Source organism: Apostichopus japonicus, chromosome 3 (assembly GCF_037975245.1).
Source record: "Apostichopus japonicus isolate 1M-3 chromosome 3, ASM3797524v1, whole genome shotgun sequence".
NCBI lineage: Eukaryota > Metazoa > Echinodermata > Holothuroidea > Aspidochirotida > Stichopodidae > Apostichopus > Apostichopus japonicus.
The window spans coordinates 28,622,106-28,647,237 of NC_092563.1; the positions used below are offsets into that span (position 1 = coordinate 28,622,106).

General features: G+C 36.3%; 1 protein-coding gene across 2 annotated transcripts in view; it reads left to right on the plus strand.

Moving 5' to 3' along the window:
* The first annotated feature begins 11,100 nt into the window (after positions 1-11,100).
* The window catches only part of LOC139965746 (ubiquinone biosynthesis protein COQ9, mitochondrial-like), a 30,789-nt gene continuing 16,757 nt past the window's right edge, over positions 11,101-25,132 (plus strand). The window contains exons 1-6 of one of the 2 annotated variants that reach the window (XM_071968418.1): positions 11,101-11,242; positions 13,700-13,763; positions 14,658-14,927; positions 15,848-16,040; positions 18,289-18,444; positions 19,777-19,824. In XM_071968418.1, coding sequence (XP_071824519.1) covers positions 11,176-11,242; positions 13,700-13,763; positions 14,658-14,927; positions 15,848-16,040; positions 18,289-18,444; positions 19,777-19,824 — 798 coding nt within the window. In that variant the 5' untranslated portion in view covers positions 11,101-11,175. The remainder of the gene's footprint in view (positions 11,243-13,699; positions 13,764-14,657; positions 14,928-15,847; positions 16,041-18,288; positions 18,445-19,776; positions 19,825-25,132) is intronic. The other variant, XM_071968419.1, reaches the window with a different exon arrangement.

Consider the following 25,132-nt stretch of genomic DNA (forward strand, 5'->3'; position numbering starts at 1 on the left):
TGGTAACTTATAGGTTGCCATCAGTACAGATGTGGTCTGCTTTCAGGATATTACCAAAGTGTATACTGAGGATATAGTTAATCTAACCTTTGAACTATTCCTGGAACACCACCTGTAATAACCCAGCAGGAACAGCTGTGCATAGTCTCTTGCGGTTAATAGTGAACAATGCCCATTCATATTTTCCTTCCGAATTGGAACATTCTAGACTGATCTGTCTGCTACTGTTGAATTAAGAGATTGGCTTCCCAAGAGAGAAGGATTTCGAAATTCAGGTACAAAATTGCTTAACTTGGTGGAATCATGGAGGTAAAACTGTTTTTACATCCATGGTGGAATACAATCCTCCTGCACTGCCCTGTATGGTGAAAGAAGCTGCTTCTGCAATACTTGTGAACATGGGTGTCTGTTGGAGTGGCAAGCGAGGGGGAGGAGAACAGCCAGAACTATGCTCTCCCGTTAAATTTGGTTAATTATTTTGTCGTAAACTGGTTAACCAGTTAAACTTTTGAATGATTAACTGGTTATTGATAACCCGAAAGTTTTACTTGCCTACAACCCCCTCTGGATGTTTCCCTTCCAACATCCATTTCTTGTAAAAAAAAATATTAAAAAAATTGCACCTTGTAATTATAAAGAGAAGTACTGCCAGGGAAGTCTCATGATTAAAGATGACCAAATGTTTGATGTATCCAGCTGTGTTATACTTACACAAACTTTTCAATTTTGATATGTCTAGAGACTGGCCCCCTTAAAAACTGTTTTTTCTTTCTTTTACAAAAAATTACATCTCAATTATTTTGCTTCTTTTTAGTGTGACAAATAAAGCTAGGCTCAGATACTCCCAGAAAAGTGTCTGGAAATTGTTCTACCTCAAACATGACTACGGCAGGCTATTTATGATAACTTCAGTTCCTCAGATTAATTAGAGAGGTAACAGATGAAACATAAAAATTAAAGTAAGAAACCATCATCAAGACTAATTCTTATGGCCTGACTTATTAAAGAGGAAATATTACTCTAGGACAAAATGGTGATTTATTCATGCTTATTAATTGGTTGCTCTATATTTTGCCAGCAATGATACATCAAGAGATATTAACTTGATCAGCCTGGTCATTCAGTATCCAACCATATGTCATCATTGGTTTGGCTAAGAAAAGCATTTTAAAAGATTTTTATAGATGAATACCTTACTCAAACTAAATGTGAAAATTTAAATCTTGCAATTGAAAATAATCTTGAAAGTGTCCATGGTTATTGTCATATTTGTTTGACCTTGGGATGTATCAACACAATATTTGTGACTAATATTTTCATTCCGTATTCAACATAATACAAACTTTAGCATCATTGGAAGTCTCAGTGTATCTTATATGGGATCCAACGAGTCAGGATATTTTTTAACATTTCCGATTGTGATTTTGAAAACGACATTCAACTTGCATCTCTTTTGTACGTTTACATATGATTGAATCACTCACTGAGAGTAACCCTCCCCCCCCCACCCCGCCCCCACCTCCTGTAGCTCATCTGCCCAACTTCAGTAGAAGATCCGAATGCAAGGTGTCTTTGTGGTATCAGCCGACTGCAAATAAAAGGGTCAGTTAATCTGGTGCATCGATTAAGCTAAGAGCTAATTTACCTGCCGCAATAAGAATGATAACGTTGGGATAAATCTTCTGATTGTGAGATTTATTTACAGGGTAAATACCTATTGTGAAACATTTCAACAAATCTTACTTCGGTACCAATCAACGTGACTTTGATCTACCAGCGCGTTCGTCTCTTGAACCTTGACACTGCGGACCTAGACACTAGACGAATAAACAATCTTGGCCATTGTTAACGAGATAACGTTCGAGATCAACTTGAGGAAGTAATGTGGCATGATTACGGAAGTGTAGAAGAGACATGTAAGTTGACATTTTGATGAGATGCAACGTGTCAAAACTATGACAAGAAGTGAAAACGACGTTTTGACGACATATTCTAAATCTTCAAAATGCCGAAAGTCTGGAAATAAACACTTTCTCGAGATTCATCGACTCGGCATGATGACAAAAATATGAAAACTGACGTGTTAGACGGCGTATTAAATTGACATCAAACTGAAAATTTGTTTTGTCGAGATGCATCAACTCGCCATGCCAACAATTTGAAAATGAACGTTTTGTCGAGAGATATCAAAAAAATTCAGATATATACCATTTTGATGTGTAATTGCATCTCGCCTAAATGTCAATTTTCAGATTTTTGTAGTTTTGATGAGTTGGTATTGGGCGACAAAATGTCATTTTTCAGATTCTTGTAATTTTGAAGAATTGTTGCATCTCCTTGAGAAGTTTCTTCTACGCTTCTGTACAAAATTGTTCGTTATAGTTGTTTAATCGAAGAAAACGCAGAACGACAGACAAATCCTAACACTAACAGCTAAGTGTGAACGCGTCCTTCGGTGGACTTTACCATTATTACAGGAGTGTTAAGTTTCTTCACAGAGACGCAAGGTGAAGGCCATTTTGTGTGTAAAAAACCACAATGTCTGGACTTAAGAGCACAAAAATTGTTAGCAGCAAATTATTTTCCCCATATGATTATGTGGCAACCTAAGGGACCTTTTCTGTGCGGAAAGTTATGATAAATGGTCCCATGATGGCTTCAATGAGTAATGGCTCATAAAGGCATTAAAAATTGCTTAGGTACTTTAATATCGTTTTTGATATACCAATATATAATATATAGTTCATATCGCATGAACATGCCGTGTATCCAGAGAGCTGTTTTTCGAAAATGATTTACGTGCATGTTATTTCAATGGGTGTAAAATTGGCAATGTGGGCATGCTTCTGGTGGTCTTGTGAGTTGTGACCCACTTAAATGTATGCTGTATTGGCCCCAATATTGGCCCAATAGATATTCAAATATGGTCCCCTTTGGTAAAAATTCTTAAACTGTTTTTATTACAACCTTCGAGGATATTTTTCTCACTGGGACATTCAATCATCGTGTGTGTTCCTTAAAAATTGTCTGAGAACAATTTGGAGAGTTGAAAGACCTCCAGAAAAGTACTTTTTGAAAACTTACAGCAATTATAGTGTGCATACAATTTGGGGTCTATACTGACTACCTTTAAGATGGGAGTTTGACCCCCTCAAGAGTTCAGACTTCGGGATCCCTGGAAACACCTGATTTGGCCAATAGTCAATCGTTTGCGTGTGTTGTCATTGCAGGGATTGTTGGACAGTCAAGATTTGCGTAGGCTCATCAGGGATTTCACCTTGATAAGCGCCCAACTGGGTGGCCAGTTTAGAAAGAAAGTTTAATTCGGCCACTAATTAGTTTCGTGTTGCATACCAAACAGTTAGCACGTTTTAAAAATGCTTCGATTACAATTTCTTCCTTCCAACAAGTCTGATGCTTGGTATAGCTGTGACAGTACTTTTATATCTGTCTTCAAATTGGTGATAATGAGTTTTAAGAAAGAAAGAGAGTAATAAAAGAGAAAACGTCCCATTGTTTAATAGTTAATTTCCTGAACTTGAATTTTGCCATGTCCTTGCTCGGCATGGAACTAGTTAGGATACTCTCAGGCAGGTTAAAGTATTACATTGAAATCAATGCAAGACATTCCTTGAAACCATATGGATATGTGAATATAATATGGACATATACATATATTATTTGTATATTTTAGTTGATAGTTGCTCATGCTATATTTTTCATATGCTGACTGATTCTGATTAAAATTACAGTTCATCTCTATGGCAACATTATAGGCTTATATATTTGATATAACATTTTGATATCAGTAGTTAATTTCACCCACTGACTTTTCCATTTTCCTCCTCCAGCCTAATTCTCACTCTCATCGCTTGGCCTTTTAATTATATGTATTTTAAATCCTCCTGCAAGCAGGAACTCGCGAAGAAGCCACCGTTTGGCTTATCAAAGCCGCAAGCTGACCTAAGTCAGCCTCTTAGATTCATATTTAACGTCCATGATTATGAATTGTCAACAACTCATGTAACTGGACGACATACATGAATCTTGGAGTGACTCGAACTCGGGAACTTATGATTGAAAGGCACCAGCGTTAACCACTGAGCTAACACTCCTATAATTATTATTATATAATTATATGTGCACCATGATTATATAAAGGGATAAGTAATTACTCAACTAAGGAAAAACTGGAAATTTTGTAAGGCCAATGAAATCTTTGGCTGGAACAGAATTCAAACCAGTCATCATTCTGCACATCAAGTTCCGAAATCCAGGTCCCTACCAAGTGAGCTTTCGGTCACAATCTTGATGAAAGGGGACCCAGGGGTTGAGATTGGATCAGCTAAGTTTTTTGTGCCCAGGCACAGGGAGGGTGACTTTTCTTTTCCTAACAGTATCTACCAAGTGCATGAGCTATCCAGCTCCCATTCATTTGTTGGAGGTCTTTAAAACCATTCTTTGCCAAGAGTACCAGTCAGAAGTCACACATAGTACCTCGTATGTACTGTGTAACCATGGATTACTATGGAGTTTCTTTCAACACCATCAAACAATTTAAAGTTTACTTTTCTAACTGTTAAGTTCCCAGTGAATTCTCTGTAGTTGATTTTACCCATATATTCTACATAACGACCTGAATTACTCTTGAAAGTCCTTCCATCCCAACATTTACAGAATCGATGCAAATATCATTGCTAAGTTGCATTTTGATGAGGTCGTCATAACGTAATGAGACCAAAATAAACCATTACTATATGTAATATGCAAGTATATACCCAAAGTTGAATTGCTTTCAAATATGAATGAACCATCGGTATGCACAAACCAGAGGGCTATTGTGAGGGTGTTGAAGATCCTTTGTTGAGGTTTCCTGTTAATTGAAACTGCACGCGGGGGGGGGGGGGGGAGGGGGGGGGGTAAAGATATATAACAAAAGATACAGACTACAAAAGAAACCAAAGCCTAGCCTCGTATTAACACGGCAACATGAAGTTCTGTCTTTCAATGACAAAACGAAATTTGTTTAATATTCATAACAATAATGCATTTACTTGTTCTTCTGCCATACTTTGTACCTTTCAATGTAAACATTGGCAAGTTTATCTGTGGTGATACCCAACAATTAAGTTTACCATAGACTGTGTAAAGATCTAGTTCATGATTTCCTCTCACTTGAATACTTCCCACCCTATTCCTTCTCCTCATCACGTTCCCTGCTACCCCCGTCCCCCCCCCCCCCTCATTCAAATGTCTTTGCAGTACAAGGTACTCTGGTATAGAAAGAGAAAGATGGAGGGTGAAATGTACCTGTCTTCATCAGCTTATTAATTACACTGTAAGTTATTTGATAATCTATATATATATATACATACATTAAGTGAGAGAACATTTTTCCATAAAGTTTTTTTTGCATGAGAAATAGAACATCTTTCGTCTAAATTATCTTTATTGGAAAGTTAGTTCTAAAGTGAACAATCTATTAATTGACTAAACCATCTGTTTACTATAGGTGTTATTTCACTGTTCAACACTTTTAATCAATAATTAATGATTTAAGATGATGTTTAATGTTTACATGCTGGGAAAACACATTTACCAAATATCTGACAAAGTAAACAGAGATGGACTAAATAAAGGTTTGAAAACGTATGCTGGTTTATTGGGGACATGGTGGAACAACAACAAAATAACCTAATTTCAAGCTCTATTACAATTTTTTACATTTTGAAAGTAATTTTTCTTTCATGGGGAGTGATTTTTTACATGTCTTTAATAAATCAATGTAAATATGAAGCAGTGAAAAAGTTGTATTTATTGTTATTATTACTGGGAAATTTAGGTGTGACTTTTCAAACAGCTCTGTTATTCAAAATTATCTTTTGGCTTTCAGAGACACCAGTGGTAATAATACCAACTTAATTTGGTAGCAAAATGGAACAGTCCAACTATTTATAGAATTGTTGTCATTTTGGCATTTTGCCAATTTACACCCCCTTCATTTTTTTTAAATGAAAAATGAGACAGGATTCTTTATGTACATTCTGTAAATTAGAAGATGAAGATAACCCCCCCCCCCCACCTCTTTTGGCACTTTGATAGGGTCCTGAGTTTTTGGAATGCTATTTCATGTTGTTTTCCTCACAAAGGAATAACATTCAAAATGATCTCTTTGGCTTTTTGGACAAATATATGAAACATTATTTCTTCTTACTTCAGGCTAAATATTTCATTTTACAAATGTAAAATGCAGGATACTAATCCCATATGCACTCATTTTAAATCGCTGTAGTTTTATCTTTAGTGTTGAGAAACACATTGCATTTAAAAACCACAGTTTCCATATGTACAATCAAGTTAATTAAAGGATATTACAAAAGGTGTGGATGATAGTATATAAGAAACTATCATTAAGTATATATTTGTTTATCATTCTCTATTTACATTGTTCACTGTTTATGTTATGTCTACATGTGTTTGTGCTTAATATCTAGATTGAAAATAAACTGAAGCAAAAAAAAAAAAAAAATGGAACAGTCCAACTATTTAAAGAATTGTTGTCATTTTGGCAATTTGTCAAATTACACCCCCTTCATTTTTTTAAATGGAAATGAGACAGGATTCTTTATGGATGTAAATTTACACCCCCCTTGAATAAGAATTGAACTATGTAGACTAACCTGTTGCCACAAACAGAGAAACTATGAAACAGAAAAACTATAGAAAGCATTAAGCGTGAAGGATACTGGATATACTAGTTGGCATTGGACCAATGATTTGCTGTGTATATATATATATATATATATATATACATATATATATATATATATATATGTATATATATATCTATATATATATACACATATATATGTATATATATATCTATATATATATACACATATATATACACACATATATATATATATATATATAGACTGCAAAAAAACTGAAGCAAAAAAGAAATAAATAAATGGATCAGTCCAAAAATTTAAAGAAATTTATACATGTGTATACATATATATATATATATATATATATATATATATATATATATATATATATATATATATATATATATATATATATATATCAGTATAATTAAATAGTTTAATAGGTTAATAGTATTAATTTTAGTTTATTAGTATAAACATATTGAATACTACATGTTGGGATAAATTTGCTAATGCAATAACTTGGAGGTAAGGGGAAAAATGGGGACATGGGAAAATGGGAAAATGGAGGGGTCTAGCTAAAAAATGGGCCTTAAAGAATAGTGTCTTTACATGTACACAATGTACTAATTAAGGAAAAAGTGAATAGTACAAAGGCTGGGCCTATGGTCATAATGGGGCCCACAACACCCTTGTTTATGCCAAATGTGAAAGTTTTACCAAATGTATGATCCATCATCAGTCAGGGGAAAAATGCTTCAGTTGAGGGATTCTTGAACTTTGCTGGGGAAGAATTGGACCACTTCTATGGGTTTATATAAGCTGAAGCATTTTAAGGAACACTTCGATCCTAGATCTTTCAGAATCAAGTCAAAACAAGAATATACTGTTCCCAGGGACGTAGCTAAGGCTTGATGATTCGGGGGTGTAGTGGCTGAAATTCCAACTGGATGGGTTTTGAAGCCAGAAAATTCCGACTGCTGCCTTGTACCCCCCCCCCCCCCCCCGCGCTTCTCGTGAACGATACGGTCAATCACACACTCCATCTTTCGCGACTGCACTTTTGTTCCGAACTTTTTTTCGATACATTTGTACCCACTGGCCCTCACTTCACAAACTTATTAATCACTCTGGTTTAGCAAGTAAGCAACTGAGTATAAGTTATCTGCTTGAAGGCTACATAGAGTACTAACTACAAAAGCTATGTTAATGTAACAAGGGGGAAAACTTTTTTCTTCAACAAATTATATTCGACGACATAGTGAATTACCGAAAAATGCAGTGCTTTGTCCTAGCGCGCTTAATATTATTTTTTGGGGGTGGGGGTTCGGCGGGGCTCTTTATCACTCACATGAACAATCTGCCTATCATCTTCGTCAAGGACCAATACAGTTCTTAGAAATAAGTATAAAAACATACTGTAAAAGCATACAGTTTTCATTGTTTGCGGTTCTCACGTAGGCCTACATAAATTCGATATGTGCAAATTCGGTGGCGATATACGCCAACCCAAATTAACTAATAACCTGATAGTTAACTCTGCTCTAAAATGAATAGACACAGTTCGCAGATAAAACAACTACAAGCGTGGCTAAAACTAGAAGTGTTTTCGTGGCAGCCATATGCATATAAAATAGCTGTAAAGGGGGCTAATATTCAATTTTTGTCAGTCTGTCTCTGCCAATGCGGAACCTTAGCCGGGAAATATCCCTAGGGCGGGGAGGATGCAGTTAAGGAACATACTAAGTATCGCCCACATATGTCACATTTACCAAATCATTTACAATCACAGGAATATATGCATAGGCCTAGGTAAATTAAAGTGCGACAGTCGGAAAGTCCAACTGTAGCACTCCAATTTTCCAACTACCGTCAATTTTACCAAGTTTGTGGGGTGGGACACCTCCCCTATCAACCCCCTCTAGAGACGCCCCTGACTGAACCTATAGATGGGCATCGGGTCTATGCTTTCTGAGATAGTGCAAGCTTGCCAAAAATGGTGGGATAAACAAAGGGGATTGACAACAATTTAACAGTCCATCATTTTTTTGGCATACTTCCATTCCCTGTGAAAAGGCAGTACTACTGTAACAGCTCAACTGAGCCTATAGTAATACCGAAGTTTGTTTGGAACACATAATTTGATAATAAACCTAACACCCCTGACCAATTATGTTAGTTTACATGACCTTGGATAAATTGGTGATCCTTTCGGGCAGGTAGGCCCTCTCTACGATCGAAAAGGGATTTGAAATGAATACAGATCCACTGAAATGTCAGCAGCTATTTATTTTTTAAGAAAAAAAAACGTAGTTGACGGCGCCATAGCAAAATGAAGCAAGTGAATATAACATACTGCATATATCTGTATTGCGTAATCTAGTCTGTACCATAGAAATAGAAAACAGAGACAACGACAGAAAATCAAGTTGTGCGAAAGACTAGTGGCGGATTAGTATATACTGGTTCGGAATATACGTGTCGAAGGCATGCAACGAAAGCTCCACGTACCGTAGACGCAGATTTACCCCTCGTTACGAAATTTAAGAAGATGCTAGTTTCTTCGGAGGCACCAATCACGGCACCGTTCTTTCAAAACCATGTGATGCCGCCGCTGGATGGATCACTGAGCCATGCATATAGTAATGGTCACTCCAGACAAACCCAACATTAATATACGGCTCTAGGTCTTATCTAGTTACGGAAACATTAACAAGCTGCAGCCGTCAGAAATCTGCAATCTGTGGGTGCAGCTTATAAATTACGGTACCATGAATGAGTCAGTATAGTAGTATATATACCATTTCGCTCGTAACTATCACAGAAGAGGTGATTTGAAACATATCTTCATTAGAAGTGTCAAGTCAAACTAATTTTAAGCATTTCAAATTGTGTTTTCTCAAGCTCTTTTTTTGTTCGATAAACTGTGCAAGTTGAACCTTGCACTGGTCAATCACCCAAGGCGTCTATACGGCTCTGCTGGAACCGATAATATGACAGCGTCCTGTGTCTGAACGGGAGTGGAGGGCCCCAATCCGCACAGGGCCTTACGAAGTCATATTAATAAACGCTTTATTTGCCGGTAAGTTGGCCTTATAGACGTTCGTAAGATCATTTATTGGTAGTCCACAATGCCGTTAGTATTGTTCTGAGCATTTGGCTTAATTTATAAAGTATCAGAATTGTTGTGGCAGCAGTTGGTTCAGTGGCGTAAGCAAAAGATCGGGTGGGCGGTGGGAAGGGGGGGGGGTGGGATGGCATGCAAGCACGGTACTCTCCTTTGTAAAATATTATTTGCCTATAACTCGAGCATTCGTGGGGATTATTTACTTCCTAGCTAATATTTTATATGCTAATTCATGCGTTTAAAGCTACTTATATAGACCTACTTTATAGTCTAAATATGCTTCAGAATGTACCACTTATAACATCTATTTTATTCTGGGAGAGGACCCCCAGATTGTCCCGCCCTAGTGAGTCGTCTGCAATAGGGCTCAGGGCAGCCGTGATCCTTACTTATCAAATCCTTCATTCACCCCTGGGCCTTCCATAAAGTTCAGCCCTCTGTCTAAATGAAACGGGGAGGGTATTGTTAAATTCGCAATCCTCCACCTTTGAAATCACGTGCAGCTGGTCTGATTTCATAGTTGAATTAACAAAACGAGACCTTAAATTGTTACTGTTTTTGTGTGTTACTAAATTTCTAGGACTTACGGCCGGTATATGGTCATTTCTGCACTATTAGAGTTTAGTTTAGTAGAAAAAAGATCAGGAGGGACACTCAAGTCCCCTTCAAAGACCCTATAGGAGAGGAAAAAAAAACTGAAGACACAAACACTCAGACCCAATTACAATGCTTAAAGTGCTTGTCCAAAGCATTCCTAAACCCATTCACACTACTTGCAAGTACAACTTTCTCAGGCAAACCGTTCCACTCATTCACAACCCTATTAGAACAAAAATTACTTTTCCTACTATAAATATTACCTGTAGTTGTAAACGTCAATAGTTAGGAAGACACTGGAGAGATATTGATTTGAAATCGTTATCTATGTGATGATCTGGGATTAACACCAGCTTATATATTTCTTTCGATTGGTGTTAGAGAATGACTGGATATACTTACGTAAACTTATTACAACTATTCCTGAGAGTCATGCATGCCCACATTTCTTCTAAGTTTCGATGTTTTGCTACAAAGTTTTTCTCGAAAAAAATGGCTCTAAAAGACCTTCTCCAAATGAGTTTTCTCATCCCCCCAAAATCCACAGAAAAGATATCGACCAAAATATTTGGTCGACAAATAACTCTGCCAAAATACAAAGCGCCCGATAACGCCTTTGCTACGTGCATTGCATTGGTTGATATACAGGCGATTCGTTGTTGTCAACATTCTCCTCTTTCTATCTCTGTAGAAACAACACCGTAAGTTAGTGTAAACCTTGTTACCTAACGTAGTCTGCAAACCAGTTAACATCACTTGGCCAGTACACTTTCGCCAAAAATGGCTCATATACCAAGAATGGAAACCGTGACTGCATTGGCATCAATTCGAAAGTTGCTGGCTTCATGTAACCAAACTTTGTCGAGCTTTAACAGAGACGTCTTTTATAGAGACGACTACCCTAACTTGTTAGCCTTACTGTAGGCCTAGGTTAGATCAGGCCGGTAGGCTAGGTGATTGGTTTCCGTATGGTACCAGTTATGCGAAATGTCAATAACGTTTGCCTACAATTATACTTATAGCGAATAGAGAAGTAGTATAGCTTTCCTTGCTATCAGGTAAAAATTATTTGTTTTTAATATGCCCTGAAAGTTCAGCCTAATTTCGGACGGAGGAGAACAAAAATGCAACTTGATATTGATGATAACTTAAAAAGATGTGTTGTGTTGGTTATTTTATTAAGCTAGGCTGAACCTGCTGAGGCCACATGTTAGGGAGATCGTACATTAAATTTTTGGATCCGTTGAAATCGTGCAGGTATGAATATTAGCTAGTGTAGGGGAGGGAAATTATGTACAATAGTACAAAAGTAGGAATTATATAAGCTGTGCCCATGCTTCCATCTCAGTAAACCGGTGTTGTAGCATGGACACTTCAAAGACACCTAAGCCTTAAAACACCCCAAAACTATATCTTCTGGTCTAAATCACCTGAAAATTTACTTGATATGGTGGGAGAATTGTGTTATATTACGATACACGGCCAAACTTTCTTTCCTGCAAACTGTTTTCACGTTGTATTCCAAGAAGATTCTTCGTGATTATGGAACTGGTATTTCTTTGCTTGAGTATTGCGAAGTTCTGACACCCAACCCACAGTGTGGCGCTGGTGATAAAATTGGTGGCGCAGTTGCTCTTCAGTAATTATAACAGACTTCATAGAACTCCGTCATTTTATTGACAAATATGTAAGTACTTACTTGCACATGGGTCATTTTGGAGAGAAAATGACTGTAGTTTTTTCGTGAAATTGGCTGTTGCTATAGGTTGTCATGGTGAAATCGTGTATTTCTTAGGGTGTCCGAACTTCGCAGTGTTCCGAACTTCGCAATACTGACTATACTTCAAATACTTTTATATGTAACGTATATACAGTATGTAAAGTCCTTGAGCACATAATCAACTCACTTGTGATGAAATTCCTGGATGAGCATAATACCCTTACAGATTCCCAACATGGCTTTCATGCTAAAAGATGCACTGAAACCCAGCTTCTCCTAACAATAGATGATATCTCTAAACAAATTGACCAAAGCAGTACTGTCTCCATGGCTAAACTTGATTTCTCTAAAGCATTTGACAAGGTCCCACACCAACACCTTTTAGCTAAGCTCTCTGCCTATGGCTTTAATAGAAATCTTCTGGCTTGGTTTGCATCTTTCCTCAGCAACCGCAATCAGTGTATTGTCTGTGACGGTGAAATATCAAATTCTAAACAAGTTTTTATCTGGTGTACCCCAAGGCACTGTTTTGGGTCCCTTAATTTTCCTTTTATATGTAAAAGACATCCCTGATAATATCAGTAGCACTATTAGACTGTTTGCTGATGATTGCCTTGTGTATAGAAAAATTGATATCCAAACTGACCAACAAATCCTCCAAGATGACCTAAATGAACTGGAACAATGACAAAATAAATGGCAAATGAATTTTAACCCATCTAAATGCTACATCCTCTCAATTTCATCTAAAAAATGTTACAAAACACCCACCCATCTACACCCAGTGCAACCAACCCCTAAAAGTTATTGACTCTCACCCTAACCTTGGTGTTGAAATTGATAGCCAAACTAAGATGGGATAAACATATCAATAACATAACCAATAAAGCAAACCGTGTTCTTAGCCTTCTAAAACGTAACCTCTCAAGTTGTCCCAAAGATGTTAAAACTACAGCATTCAAAACCCTTGTCAGGCCAGTACTCGATTATGCTTCAGTAGCTTGGACCCCCATCACCAGTTTGTTGTGGATAAAATAGAAGCTATTCAGAGAAGAGCAGCCAGATTTTGTATGGCAGACTACTCTTATAAATCCAGTGTGACTGATATGCTTGAGGAATAAGATTCGCCCCTGCTAAAAACAAGAAGAAAGCACAAACGTCTACAAATGCTGTATAAAATTAATAACCATCTTGTATCAATTGATAAAGACAATCTAATCCCAACAAAAAGTGTTAACACAAGAAATAAACATGATCTTAACTTCCAAGTTCCCAACGCTAAGAAGAATTTATATAAATATTCCTTCTTCCCCGCACTTTAAAAGATTGGAATGCTTTGCCATCAGACATTGTGCATGCACCTAGTCTAGACTGTTTCAAAGACAAGCTTACTAACTCTTGTTTGTTATCTAATAACTTATAATCTTACTCATACTGAATCCAAATCCTTGGCTGTTTGTGAGACAAACTTTAAAACGGTTGTTAACATTAATCTGTTTTCATCAGACCTGATTTTCCGCAAAAATGTTAAATTTAACGACTTTTATAAGGTTTGACATATCCTTTCTCTTTTCTTTCTATTAGATTATCCATGTTTTAGCAGATCTCTATCAACTTCCAGGCCGTTTTTATCCGAATCAGATCACAGGTAACTTGATTTTAGCATTCTCAAAAATAGCATAGTAAATGGCAAATAGCTCTCCAGTACTGTTCAAGTAGTGATATGTGCAGGCGAATTTAAATAATTAGTCACCCAAGTAACTGATGGTGAGATGGTGCCCATGGGAGAAAATAAATTGATTTAAACCCCGTTGAAAAATCTTGGTAAGAAATGATGCAAAATAATATGTCTGAAAGTAGACCGTAAAGTAACACGGATGGCAAAGTCCGTAATTACTATTATGGTTTGAGTCGTCCAATAGGCAGCATACAGAAATGTTGTACTCAAAGCCGAACCCAACGTGAATTTAGTCAGGTCACACATCCGGAGTCTACACATGCTAAGTTCTTCAATACCGCCCTCATTTCCTTCGGGAGACATTTCATACTGTTAATTTGATTACTTATGACACTGGAATATATTTATAAAGATTACGTACACGATAGAGTAACTCTGTATAGTGTGTTTCTGTGTATATTTTTGTAACATTACAGTGAAACTGTGAAAGTTTGATTTTCCTGGACACATTGGAACCAGAAGATAGCCAGATATGTAAATAATCTGGATGATAATGTATGCCTCTTACTGCAGTGTAGATTGTCATTGCGAATTTCCATGATTAGTACAAGTTGGTTTATACTGTGAAATACAGTCCTGCAAATTGTCCAAAACTGGGTGATATGTATATGAGATAATCAAATATGCTGTTTTTATGTAAATGAATATTTAATTACTGGACTAAAGGGAAAAATCATGAACAGCACTATACAGGTACAAACAGAAGAATAATCATATATCAGATCACCTGAATATATCAGGTTTCCTGTATGAAATATTTTTTGTTTTTATGCTTTTTGTTTCTTTCTTTCTGTTCTACTACAGTAGCCATGACAAACATGAAGAAGAAGAAATGGTCACTGAAGAGGAGCTAAAGTCCAGCATTCTGGACTCTGCTCTCAACTTTGTGCCATCACATGGATGGTCTGTGAAGGCGATTGCTAAGGGCGCACAGCAACATGGCTACCCAGGAGTGACACATGGGCTCTTCCCTCGTGGTGGAGGCGACCTGATGCACCACTTTGTCAGACAGTGCAATAACGATATATCAAAACATTTAGAAGGTCTTTCCAAAGACACAGATAAATCAAGGAAGTAAGTCATTTGCGACTCATGATGTTATTGTTGATAATAGTGTTAAGTTAACAATTGTTGTGTAGGAAGTATTTATTTTTGTACAGGTTAATCTTCTATAAATTTCAAACAATTGGATAAATGGACAAATAAGTGATTGATCAAATGAATTAGTGAACCACTGAAAAATTAAGTGAGAAAAATGCTGTAATCTAACTCAGTCGACTGCTTTTCAGAAAGACATAGATTATTCAAAAATCTGCATAAAGTAATCCATCAAAGGTGTAAATATCTCGATATAATACAAAAAATGATGTACGGCTCAATATGTAATTGGTTACTAAGTGACATATTGAGAATTGAACGGTCATGAATATGCATATCTATCACTTTGACTAATGTACAAAAGCTGTTTACATCCAAAGGCCCACCATGTTTGATGAACAATCAAGTTGCATAATATCTAGTGAAAGGTTGTAATCCTAGTTTGGTACTTTCCAGTTTTTGTTGTTGTTCTGTAACTTTGTTACTTTTAAATTTTAATCTCTCGTGCAGCCCAGTCCACCTTCTCTATAAACTAAATAAATCATATAATCATGTGTCAGTGAAAAAAGTCTAACATCTGACTCCTATATGATCAAGGGGAGTGCACTATATGTCAGTGGTTGCTAATCCAGTACTTCTAGTACAATTTATGTAATTAAGGTTAGTGAGATGTAAGTGTGAATCTTTGTCAGTCCTTGGATCTAAGGACCCTGAAGGGTTTTGCAAAGCTTTTCTGAAATACTGCCACCCTTCGTAAACTAAACAGTAAAATGCTGGCCTCAGTGTTTAATGTGATGAATGTATATGTAGATAACTGATCAGGAAACAGTTCATATAAACAGTAACTGTTTATTTAAACAGTATTATTTCCAATCCCTCGTGTTCTTTTTCAAAAGCTCCAGTGAGTTATCTCCATCCATTTTGAGAGATGCATTTCAAATGAGATTGAGGATGCTGGTACCTTACATGGACCACTGGCCACAGGCCATGGCCCTCACAGCCCTACCTACCAATATCCAGGAACACTTTACCAACTTATACAAATTAATTGATGATATCTGTTATCACTCAGGTGATAGGTCTGTAGATGTAAGTATCGGTTTGCCTGAAAGGTAGTTATAGTCTCATGAAACAAGAAACAAAATATTAATCCATTTAAGAAAACATTGTTTGCAATCATGATGAGACCTCTCTTGTAGAACTTGTGACTTTGAAAATTCTGACATTATACTACAACCCGAAAGTATTTTGCTTTGATTCCGTAAGTAAGTAAAACGTTAAATAACTGGCAATTACTATGTCGGATACCAACTGGATAGTTCTATTTTAAATGAAAATACTGGGACATAAACTACAAATGGCACCTCCCAATGGGGGATAGGTCAGGTAAGTCTGGTATTATTGTAAGATTGCAGAAAAACACAACAGTGGATATTCTGAAACTTATAAATGTAAGGATATACACTAGAAAGGGAACTTTGTGACTTATGTAAAGATATACTAGGAAGGGATGTTTGTGACTTATGTAAGGGTATACTAGAAAGGGAATTTTTGTGACTTATATAAGGATATACTAGAAAGGGATGTTTGTGACTTATGTAAGGGTATACTAGAAAGGGATGTTTGTGACTTATGTAAGGATATACTAGAAAGGTATGTTTGACTTATGTAAGGATATACTAGGAAGGGATGTTTGTGACTTATGTAAGGGTATACTAGAAAGGGATGTTTGTGATTTATGTAAGGATATACTAGAAGGGGATGTTTGTGACATATGTAAGGATATACTAGAAAGGGATGTTTGTGACTTATGTAAGGATATACTAGAAAGGGATGTTTGTGACTTATGTAATGATATACTAGAAAGGGATGTTTGACTTATGTAAGGATATTCTAGAAAGGGATGTTTGCGACTTATGTAAGGATATTCTAGAAAGGGATGTTTGTGACTTATGTAAGGGTATACTAGAAAGGGATGTTTGTGACTTATGTAAGGGTATACTAGATAGGGATGTTTGTGACTTATGTAAGGATATACTAGAAAGGGATGTTTGTGACTTATGTAAGGATATACTAGAAAGGGATGTTTGTGAGAAGTAACCTCTTGTGATGACGTGATTCTTAGGCCAACAGGGTAGGTATCATTAGCTTCATATTTCTGTCGTCAGCTTTTAATGGCAATAGTCAGTAGGTTAGTATCATTTGGTTAGTTTCACATATCTTATCACAAAAGTTTTCAATTTCTGAAAAACAATTCTGCTTAGTATAGAGATGATATGCAACGTGTCCCAGTCAGAAGTTTGTGCCTTGTGGTCAGAATGTAAAGATGTCTGTGAGAAAGTAGAATTTGTGTATGGATGAGGGCTGAATTGCACTGTACAGATAGAGATCTTTGATAAATAATGTCAAATGAACATCTTGATGGTAGATTTCATCAAAGTCGGTTTGCTTCGTTTTGCTGGTCAACAATTTCATGGAAAAGTCCTGTTAATTCAGACTGCCACATGAAGACGTCAGGCAGGTGTAAGTGCAATCTCAAGTGTTAAGGTGTTTGTTAAGGTGTAGTTTTGCAGCTTTTTCAGTTAATTTAAATGTTTTGATACTAAATTATACCAGATATGCCACAACAGCATAGGTTTATAAGTCTCATTTCAAGTAGTGAAGTCAATGGTGAAAATTTTGCAATTTTCTGATTTTGCATTTAGAAGCGTTTGGACATTATTATGGGAAGCATCTGAGAGAGGAAATGTTGTCTGGTTAGAATGAATGAATGAATGGATACATGAATGAATGAATGGATGCATGGATTTATGAATGGGTGAATGAATGATTAGATGGATGGATGAATGAATGAATGAATGAATAAATGAATGGATGAATGAACGAACAAATGAATGAATGAATTTTTTTCCCCTCCGTTATTGATATCTTTCAAATATATTGAACAAACAATAATAGTTTAGTACGAACTTACTTCAAGTTATATAAACCATTGCGTGGACATCAAACATAATGACCATAGTTCTCAAGAAACAAAATACAGGAAGTAATGGAAAGGATTCACTAAGACGAGAGGAAAGCCTCTTCCAAATCCGTGTAATTAATACTTTTATTTTTGTTTGCATTACTTGAATAATAATGACTAATAAAATTCGTCTATGTCAAGCTTTTTGCCTCTTCTTACTAAAAATGTAATACTTATATAAATAAATAAACAGATGGGAAAGAACCACAAAGAAACATAATATAAATCTAGTTTCTTAATCATTAGGATTTCCTCTGTCATAAGTATCTCAACCGTAACGATTGATATAAGCTTTCACTGTTGTTATTTCAGTTCAGTTGGTACACTAGGCGTCTTGCTCTCTTGGGAGTTTATAAGAGTTGTGAGCTTCACATTGTTCAAGATGGTTCCCATGACTACCAGGAGACGTGGGACTTCTTAGATAGAAGACTGGATGACTTTACCACTGCTGGTAAAGTTAAAGAGGATGTAAGTAGAATCAATCTGACTTGGTTCTTGTGCTAGAGTCAAAATGAATATTGTTGGTGGCATTAGAAGCAGTGAAAACTAACATGTGGGAGGTCATGGGTTTGATCCTCGGCCAGCTAAAGTGAGTTGGGTTAATCCCATGGTTTTTCCCATATGAACTGGTCTTCCAGATTGTAAAAAAGCCAAAATAAGCTAAAACTATCAATTGGATAGCCACCTGACATGAACTGAAAGGTAGGGTTAGAAAGAAGTCATTCAGCTTCTACAACATGAACATGTGCTGCATAGAGTAGTAAAAAAAAACAAAAAAAACAGCTGCCTTCCAGGTCGATAAATATGTATGTATGTATGTATTTTAGAGCCTCCTGCAACTGGACTGGCAAAGAAGCCATCAGTGGCTTATCAAAGCCGCAAGCTGACCGAAGTCGGTCTCTTAGGTTCATATTTAACGTCCATGATCATGAATTGTCAATTGTCAACAACTCTGTAACTGGACGACATACATTAATCTTGGAGTGACTCAAACTCGGGACCTTATGATTGAAAGGCACCACTGAGCTAACACTCCTAACTCCTAAAATATGTTTATGTATATTAGTTTGGACAGAACGTATAGGAACAATTTGAAAGATGATGGAAAAGTAAAACAGCAAACCTTCGTTCAAACTGTAGGCCTGTTACAGCCAAGATGTCTGGTTCTTGTGGTACGTGCACTCATACCCAAAGCAAACCCCCTGTCATGTACAGTTCAAGGTGTTACTATTACACTATTCACCTTTGAAATATGTCAAATGTCTGGAATGCTCCTTTAAGGCTAACGATGATGTCACGTCATTCTCAGCGCTAATGTAAATCCATTGTTTTGATCAATTCTAATAACTCAACCGAGACATGTTAACTTGATACAACAGAACACCAATCAATGATACCCGACAATATATATGCTTAATAACAAATTTGTAATGCGCTGTAAAAACTCATTTGAGGCCCTAACAGTCTTATTTGTTTCTATTGAGATGTGTTTTGTTTCTCAGGAGCTAAACTGAAAAAGATCTGTGTGTTTGGTTGAGTTGTCCAAACACATTGATTAATGAGCACCTGATGTTTAAAGGGACATTTCTCAAACAATAAATATGAGATAGCGATACACCCTCCAGTGATAACATGTCTACAGCTCATGAATTTTTTTTTCGGCAATCTTTAAGCCAATACTTAAATTGATCGAAGGTTAACAAACTTGTTGCAAAATGAATGAAGAGGGAGGGGAAAACAGGGCTGTCTGGAGTAATTAATAATAACTTTTTAAATCTGTTGACTTTCTCCTTTTCGTAGATTGACAGATTTACAAACCCAGAGTTCTTTTCAGCTGTCTACACCGTGGTAAGTCATATAGCACAAACTCCTCCTTGATTATTTGATGAATATTTTTGGACTAAAATTTTGATGAATGCTTTCATCTTTAGGTAATTTCTCCAGGTTTGAAACATTTGTTATGATAGAAAAACAACAAAAATGTTAAAGTAATTTCTGTTCCAATGTATTTGATAATAAGAGGATATTTGCTCTACCAAGAGTACCCATATCTGTTATTAAAGGTCTCCTTTATTAAAAGTTATATAATCTATGTAGGATAAAAGCAGTTGATTCATGGCAATGATTTCACATGTCCGGCATCACGATTTTCATTATTGGCACATTTTATGTGTTTCCCCTTAGATCAGTTTAAATTTAGCTCAAGGTGTCATTCATAAAAAAAATATAAAAAAATGGAAAGGAACTGTTAAGATCTCATTATCACTGTGGGTGATTACCACTCACGTATGCGCGCCAAATCAGCATCCTAGTCCGATCTCAAAACAAAAATTTTTTAATTAACTTTAGAAAGGAAATTAATATGTTTGGGAATTCCCTTTTGAGCTAGCCAAGTATTATCTAAACAGGAAATTGAGTTTACTTTCACGTTTAGCTTTTAATCTCATTTTTAGATCTTTCGTAAAGTTTAATATATCTTGTTAAGAGTACTTTTCTAATATTAGTTTAAAAAGGCCAAATGTTGGAATCATTGGAATGGATTTAATTAAACTGGGGTTCCCATAGTTGTAAGTTACATCACTGACCAGTAGAAATGCTGTTATAATGTTGGTTCGATAAAAAACAGCGTGGTACCTTTAGCTCTCCCATAGTGAAAGGCAGACAGTTACTGTGGATGAACTCACATCTGTTGAATAAGTGTGGTCTATAAACGATGGTCCTTAGGAGAGCTGTAACAACCCAGCAGTGAAAGATTTCATACTTTACTCTTCACTTTCTCGACAAAAACACTTTCAAAAATGGTATTGAAATTTTAAGCAGTTGCTTGTCCCGAAAGTGAAAACCTATTGGGTTCTTGAAAGAACCTTTCTGCTGTCTGCAAATAAAAGTATTTTAATCAAGATAGATTAATAAAAAATGGGGGTCGGGGACTGTTATTGAGAAATTTCACAGGTAAAATTAAAGTAGATCAACTTAAGACAGAAACTCTGAAAATGTTAGTAATTTGCAACCAGGACGTTAGGTTTTATGTGGTGGATGGTATCGCATGAAAAGTTTTGCTCCTGTTTCACTTTCATTTATTTTACTTTCTCTTGTCTCTTTCCCTACTCTGTTACCTTTCTTGATTCCTTGCCAAAGGTGAGAGGAAACTCAAATACTATATAGTCAGTGAACTTCATATTTTGGTATGTGGATGCACCTTATGGCGCACAAGAACCCTATTGTTTCCTGTTGAGTTCAAAGGTCAAGAGAGGTCAAAGTCTGAAAAACTTGTGAACAAAATAACTCAAAACTGTAAAGTGGATGAATTTGATGTATAGTATGTGGATGCATGGTGTTGAGTTGAAGCAACTCATGTGTTGCCGTTGAGGTGGAAGGTCATTTGAGGTCAACAGAGGTCAAAGTCTGAAAACCTTGTAAACTCTCTAACTCAAACCATTTCTTTGATGAATGGCTTTTCTATGTCACTAACTGTCCTTGGATTTGAACTTTGCTCGTTTAAGTGGCTGAGAGGGTTTTCCACTTCCACTAATGACTGTGTTCTGTCTATCAATTTTCAAAAGGGTAGTACCTTTGCAATAGCTAAGTTATCTGGAAGCCTTTTCTGATGCTCTGGTACTTGACTTTAGGACACATTTTCCTCAGTTGCTCTATCAATAAAATATGGTGATTCCATAAATATAAACTTACAAGGCAGGAATTACTAAGCCTGCTGCCTGTCTTGTGTTTGTCTTTTTGAGAGGGGAGATTTTATGTCTTGTTGAAAATGGGGAAAAAATTTCAATAAAGTTGATGGTAAATGCCAGTGAATTGATTACAATAAGTACATAAGGTAATTGATACACGTACAGTACTTCTCTGTGGGAACCCCTAATGTGTAAATAAACATTCCATTTCTGGTCCTTCCTGTTTTGAATGGTCATGAGATTCATCTATGTTTGTTTGCCGGCTTATCTGTTCCATGTTGCCCATTTAGTAAGGATAGAAAATATTATAAAAATATGATTGCACAAATTGACACTCCAAATTTTCAAGACATTTTGAGGCTTTCCTTCATTTGATATATTAGATCTGTATACGTAGTAGGCTTTGGACCAATTTGAAATATTTGGGCAAGCCGCGAATGGAGGCTGTAGAGATATGTCAAAAGAGCGAGATATTAGCCCATTTTGTTATTTTCTAGTGTATCTCCTAATGTATTAAGTAAGTAAATAAGTCAACTTTATTGAATCCCAGAAGGAAATTACATATCTGCGGTGAGCAATACAATGAATGATACAAAAAAAAGGAACATTGATACAATGAATGATACAAAATACAAAGAACATTGATAATATACAACAGTTACATGCAGTCTAAACAAAATATGCACTAACTAGCTCCAACAGCGCAACTAAGTGGAACAGCCACCCCTACCTCGTGAAGTCCTTGTTGTTAACACTAATGGCAGTGCCTATAAACGAAGAACGATGTCAATTTGTGTGTGACGTCAGCGACCTCAATCTACCGCTACGAGCAATGATATGACTGGTATTAGACAGTATATAAGCGTAGTGATGTACTGTAACTTGGCGTGTCCCTAGTATTTGAAAATCAAATTGCATTTATTTAACACTTTTTCAGAATAAGATATTTATCTAAAAAACCATGGCACAAAAGGCTAGAATCGCTACAGTGCAAGAAGGAAAATTACATTAATTTTGTATAAATTTTAGACACTTTTATGGATTATTTCCCCCTTTAAAGGGTGTAAATTTACCCGAATTATACATCAAACTCCGACATATGCGCAAAAGTCAGGGAAACATTTACTTGCTTTGAGTAGTCTTGACTGCCGCCCTTTACTTATGAGATTTTTTTTGTAATTCTGGCGGAATCTGGTCAGACCGTTGAAAAAGTCTTGTAGCTGTAGCAAAATTAGTGAGATCATGACTATGGCCGCCCTTGAAAAGAACCGTTTAGCTCCAAGGGTTGTGAGGTTACCTTATACTATCCTACAATGTCAATGTGATTCTCAATGTGTAATACAACAGCATTTATTCTCCTGTGTGTTTGCATGATTTTGTGACATTACAACTGTTTACAAAAAGATATCAATTTCAGACATGCGATTTGGTTACTAATGAACAGACAACACAAGTGGATTAAAATATACAATTTATAAAACAGGTCAGATTAGAAGTAAGACCGAGATATTGGACAGTTGGCTTATCAATAATGGATTACCAAGGATAATCATAATCCTGATTATGCAGTGCTGTTTTTCTGTCTATATTGTTATAATATTGTTATATTATTGTCTATATTGTTATAATATTCAATTATGACTTCTGTTTCATTACAATTAGGTTCTTTAAGTTGATCTCACCTTCATTTCTTACTCTTTAGTAGTATTTTGCTACATAATCGTAAATAACACTTTTCTTCAGTCAGATCTAGTACTGTACCTATTTGGAGGGTATGTCTAGATTAAACTGAAACTGCATCTTAAATAGATAGTTCATATGCTAAACCTGAATCTAAACGGGTTTCTGATTGGATAGCCATCCAACTACAGTGTAACCTACAAGCTGTTCAGCTTCTGCCACATGTGGACGTGGCTGCTTAACTTTGTAATAAATAAAATAAACTGCCTTACTCACCTTTCACTCTTAAAAGGGTGTATATAAAGTTCAATGTTAAGGAAGAAAGTAAAACATTTCATTTTCAATTCAATGACAAATGTGAAAGTCAAAGTATCACATTTCCCCCATTTTTCATTTTACATGTGATTAAGGCTCATACGAACGGGTACGTGGGCGGCGATGAAGTATTGCGAACTGACTGGAATCACAAAATCTGAGTTTCAACTTTCACGTTGTGAAACCAAAAATTGTAGGCTGCTTACTTTGAGCAGTTACAGTCTTTAAATTTGTAAAGACAATGTAGAACTTGGACTCAGACTAATTAAAAATGCTCTTAAAACGCACATTGTTATTATTATTTTTTTTTCTGGCAGGACTTTGTAAATGCTTTTGTTTGAAAGATGTAAAGCTGTATTGTGTGAAAGATGTAAAGCTGTATTGTGTTAGTTTAGTAATAACTTAGCACATAACAATAACCACATAAACCATGTATGCATTAACCATATATTAAGCACAATATCATTGGATCAGGGTAACTAAGAGATTTTAAGGTGGTTCTTACCATTGCACTGCCTCAAGTTAGTAAGTCATTCAATGATTAAATGCACAAATGTGATAGTAGTATTGTATTTCTTCAGCTGACAAAACTTAAAAGTAAGTTTACTTCTGGATAAAGGCCATGTCTGGTGGGACTTTTAATGCAAACTTAAAGAAAAAGGTAAATATTTTCAAGAACCTAACTCTGTCCTCGTACAATTCTCGACTATGCTAAGAATGTCAGAATGTGGCCAATGGAGCATAGCTTTATGTGTTAATGTGTTTTTGTACACATCCTGGTATGTGATGGAGACAGGATATATGTAGATCTGCCACCACCAGCCCAGGCCCGTAGTGCCCCTGTGCCCCCTATCCCCTGCCACTGTCCCTGCCCACTATCCCTCCCCTTATGTGTGCCACCATCTTGTGCATAATTACTTCTCAAAGTTACAGGACACAAGTATAGTCCCCTCCTTATCTGTGATGTACCCCTCCAACTTTATAAACTTCCTGGATACTAGCTCGCACCATCAGGATCAGTGAGGCGGTGATCGTTGCAGGCGTCCACTGGCGATACAAATCTAAAAAACCTTGTGGTATGTAGAATATCAAACTAAGTTCAGGTCCATAGGTTCATAGTCCAATATGTATAGATCAAAGTTATTCTTGATCTAGGATGTTGGTTTGGTTCTTTCAAGAACCATAGAGGCTTTAAGAGAGTGTTTACACAAGTATGTCAGCAGCCCTGCTTTAAATGAATGTAACGTAAAGTTGCTCTCAGTTTTCTCGACCTTTGTCATGTTCTTCGTACTCATGCAGTGCAGGAAATCGCGGCTTGGAGCTCCTGCATAGTTATAAATTATTCTTCACCTGTGATTTCGAGCACACACCAGTACATTACATATATTATGTACTTAACATATATGCCAAGACCAAACAATAATTGCTGTAAATGTCACACCCATATGACTGTTTGAATTCATTGTGTGAATCAA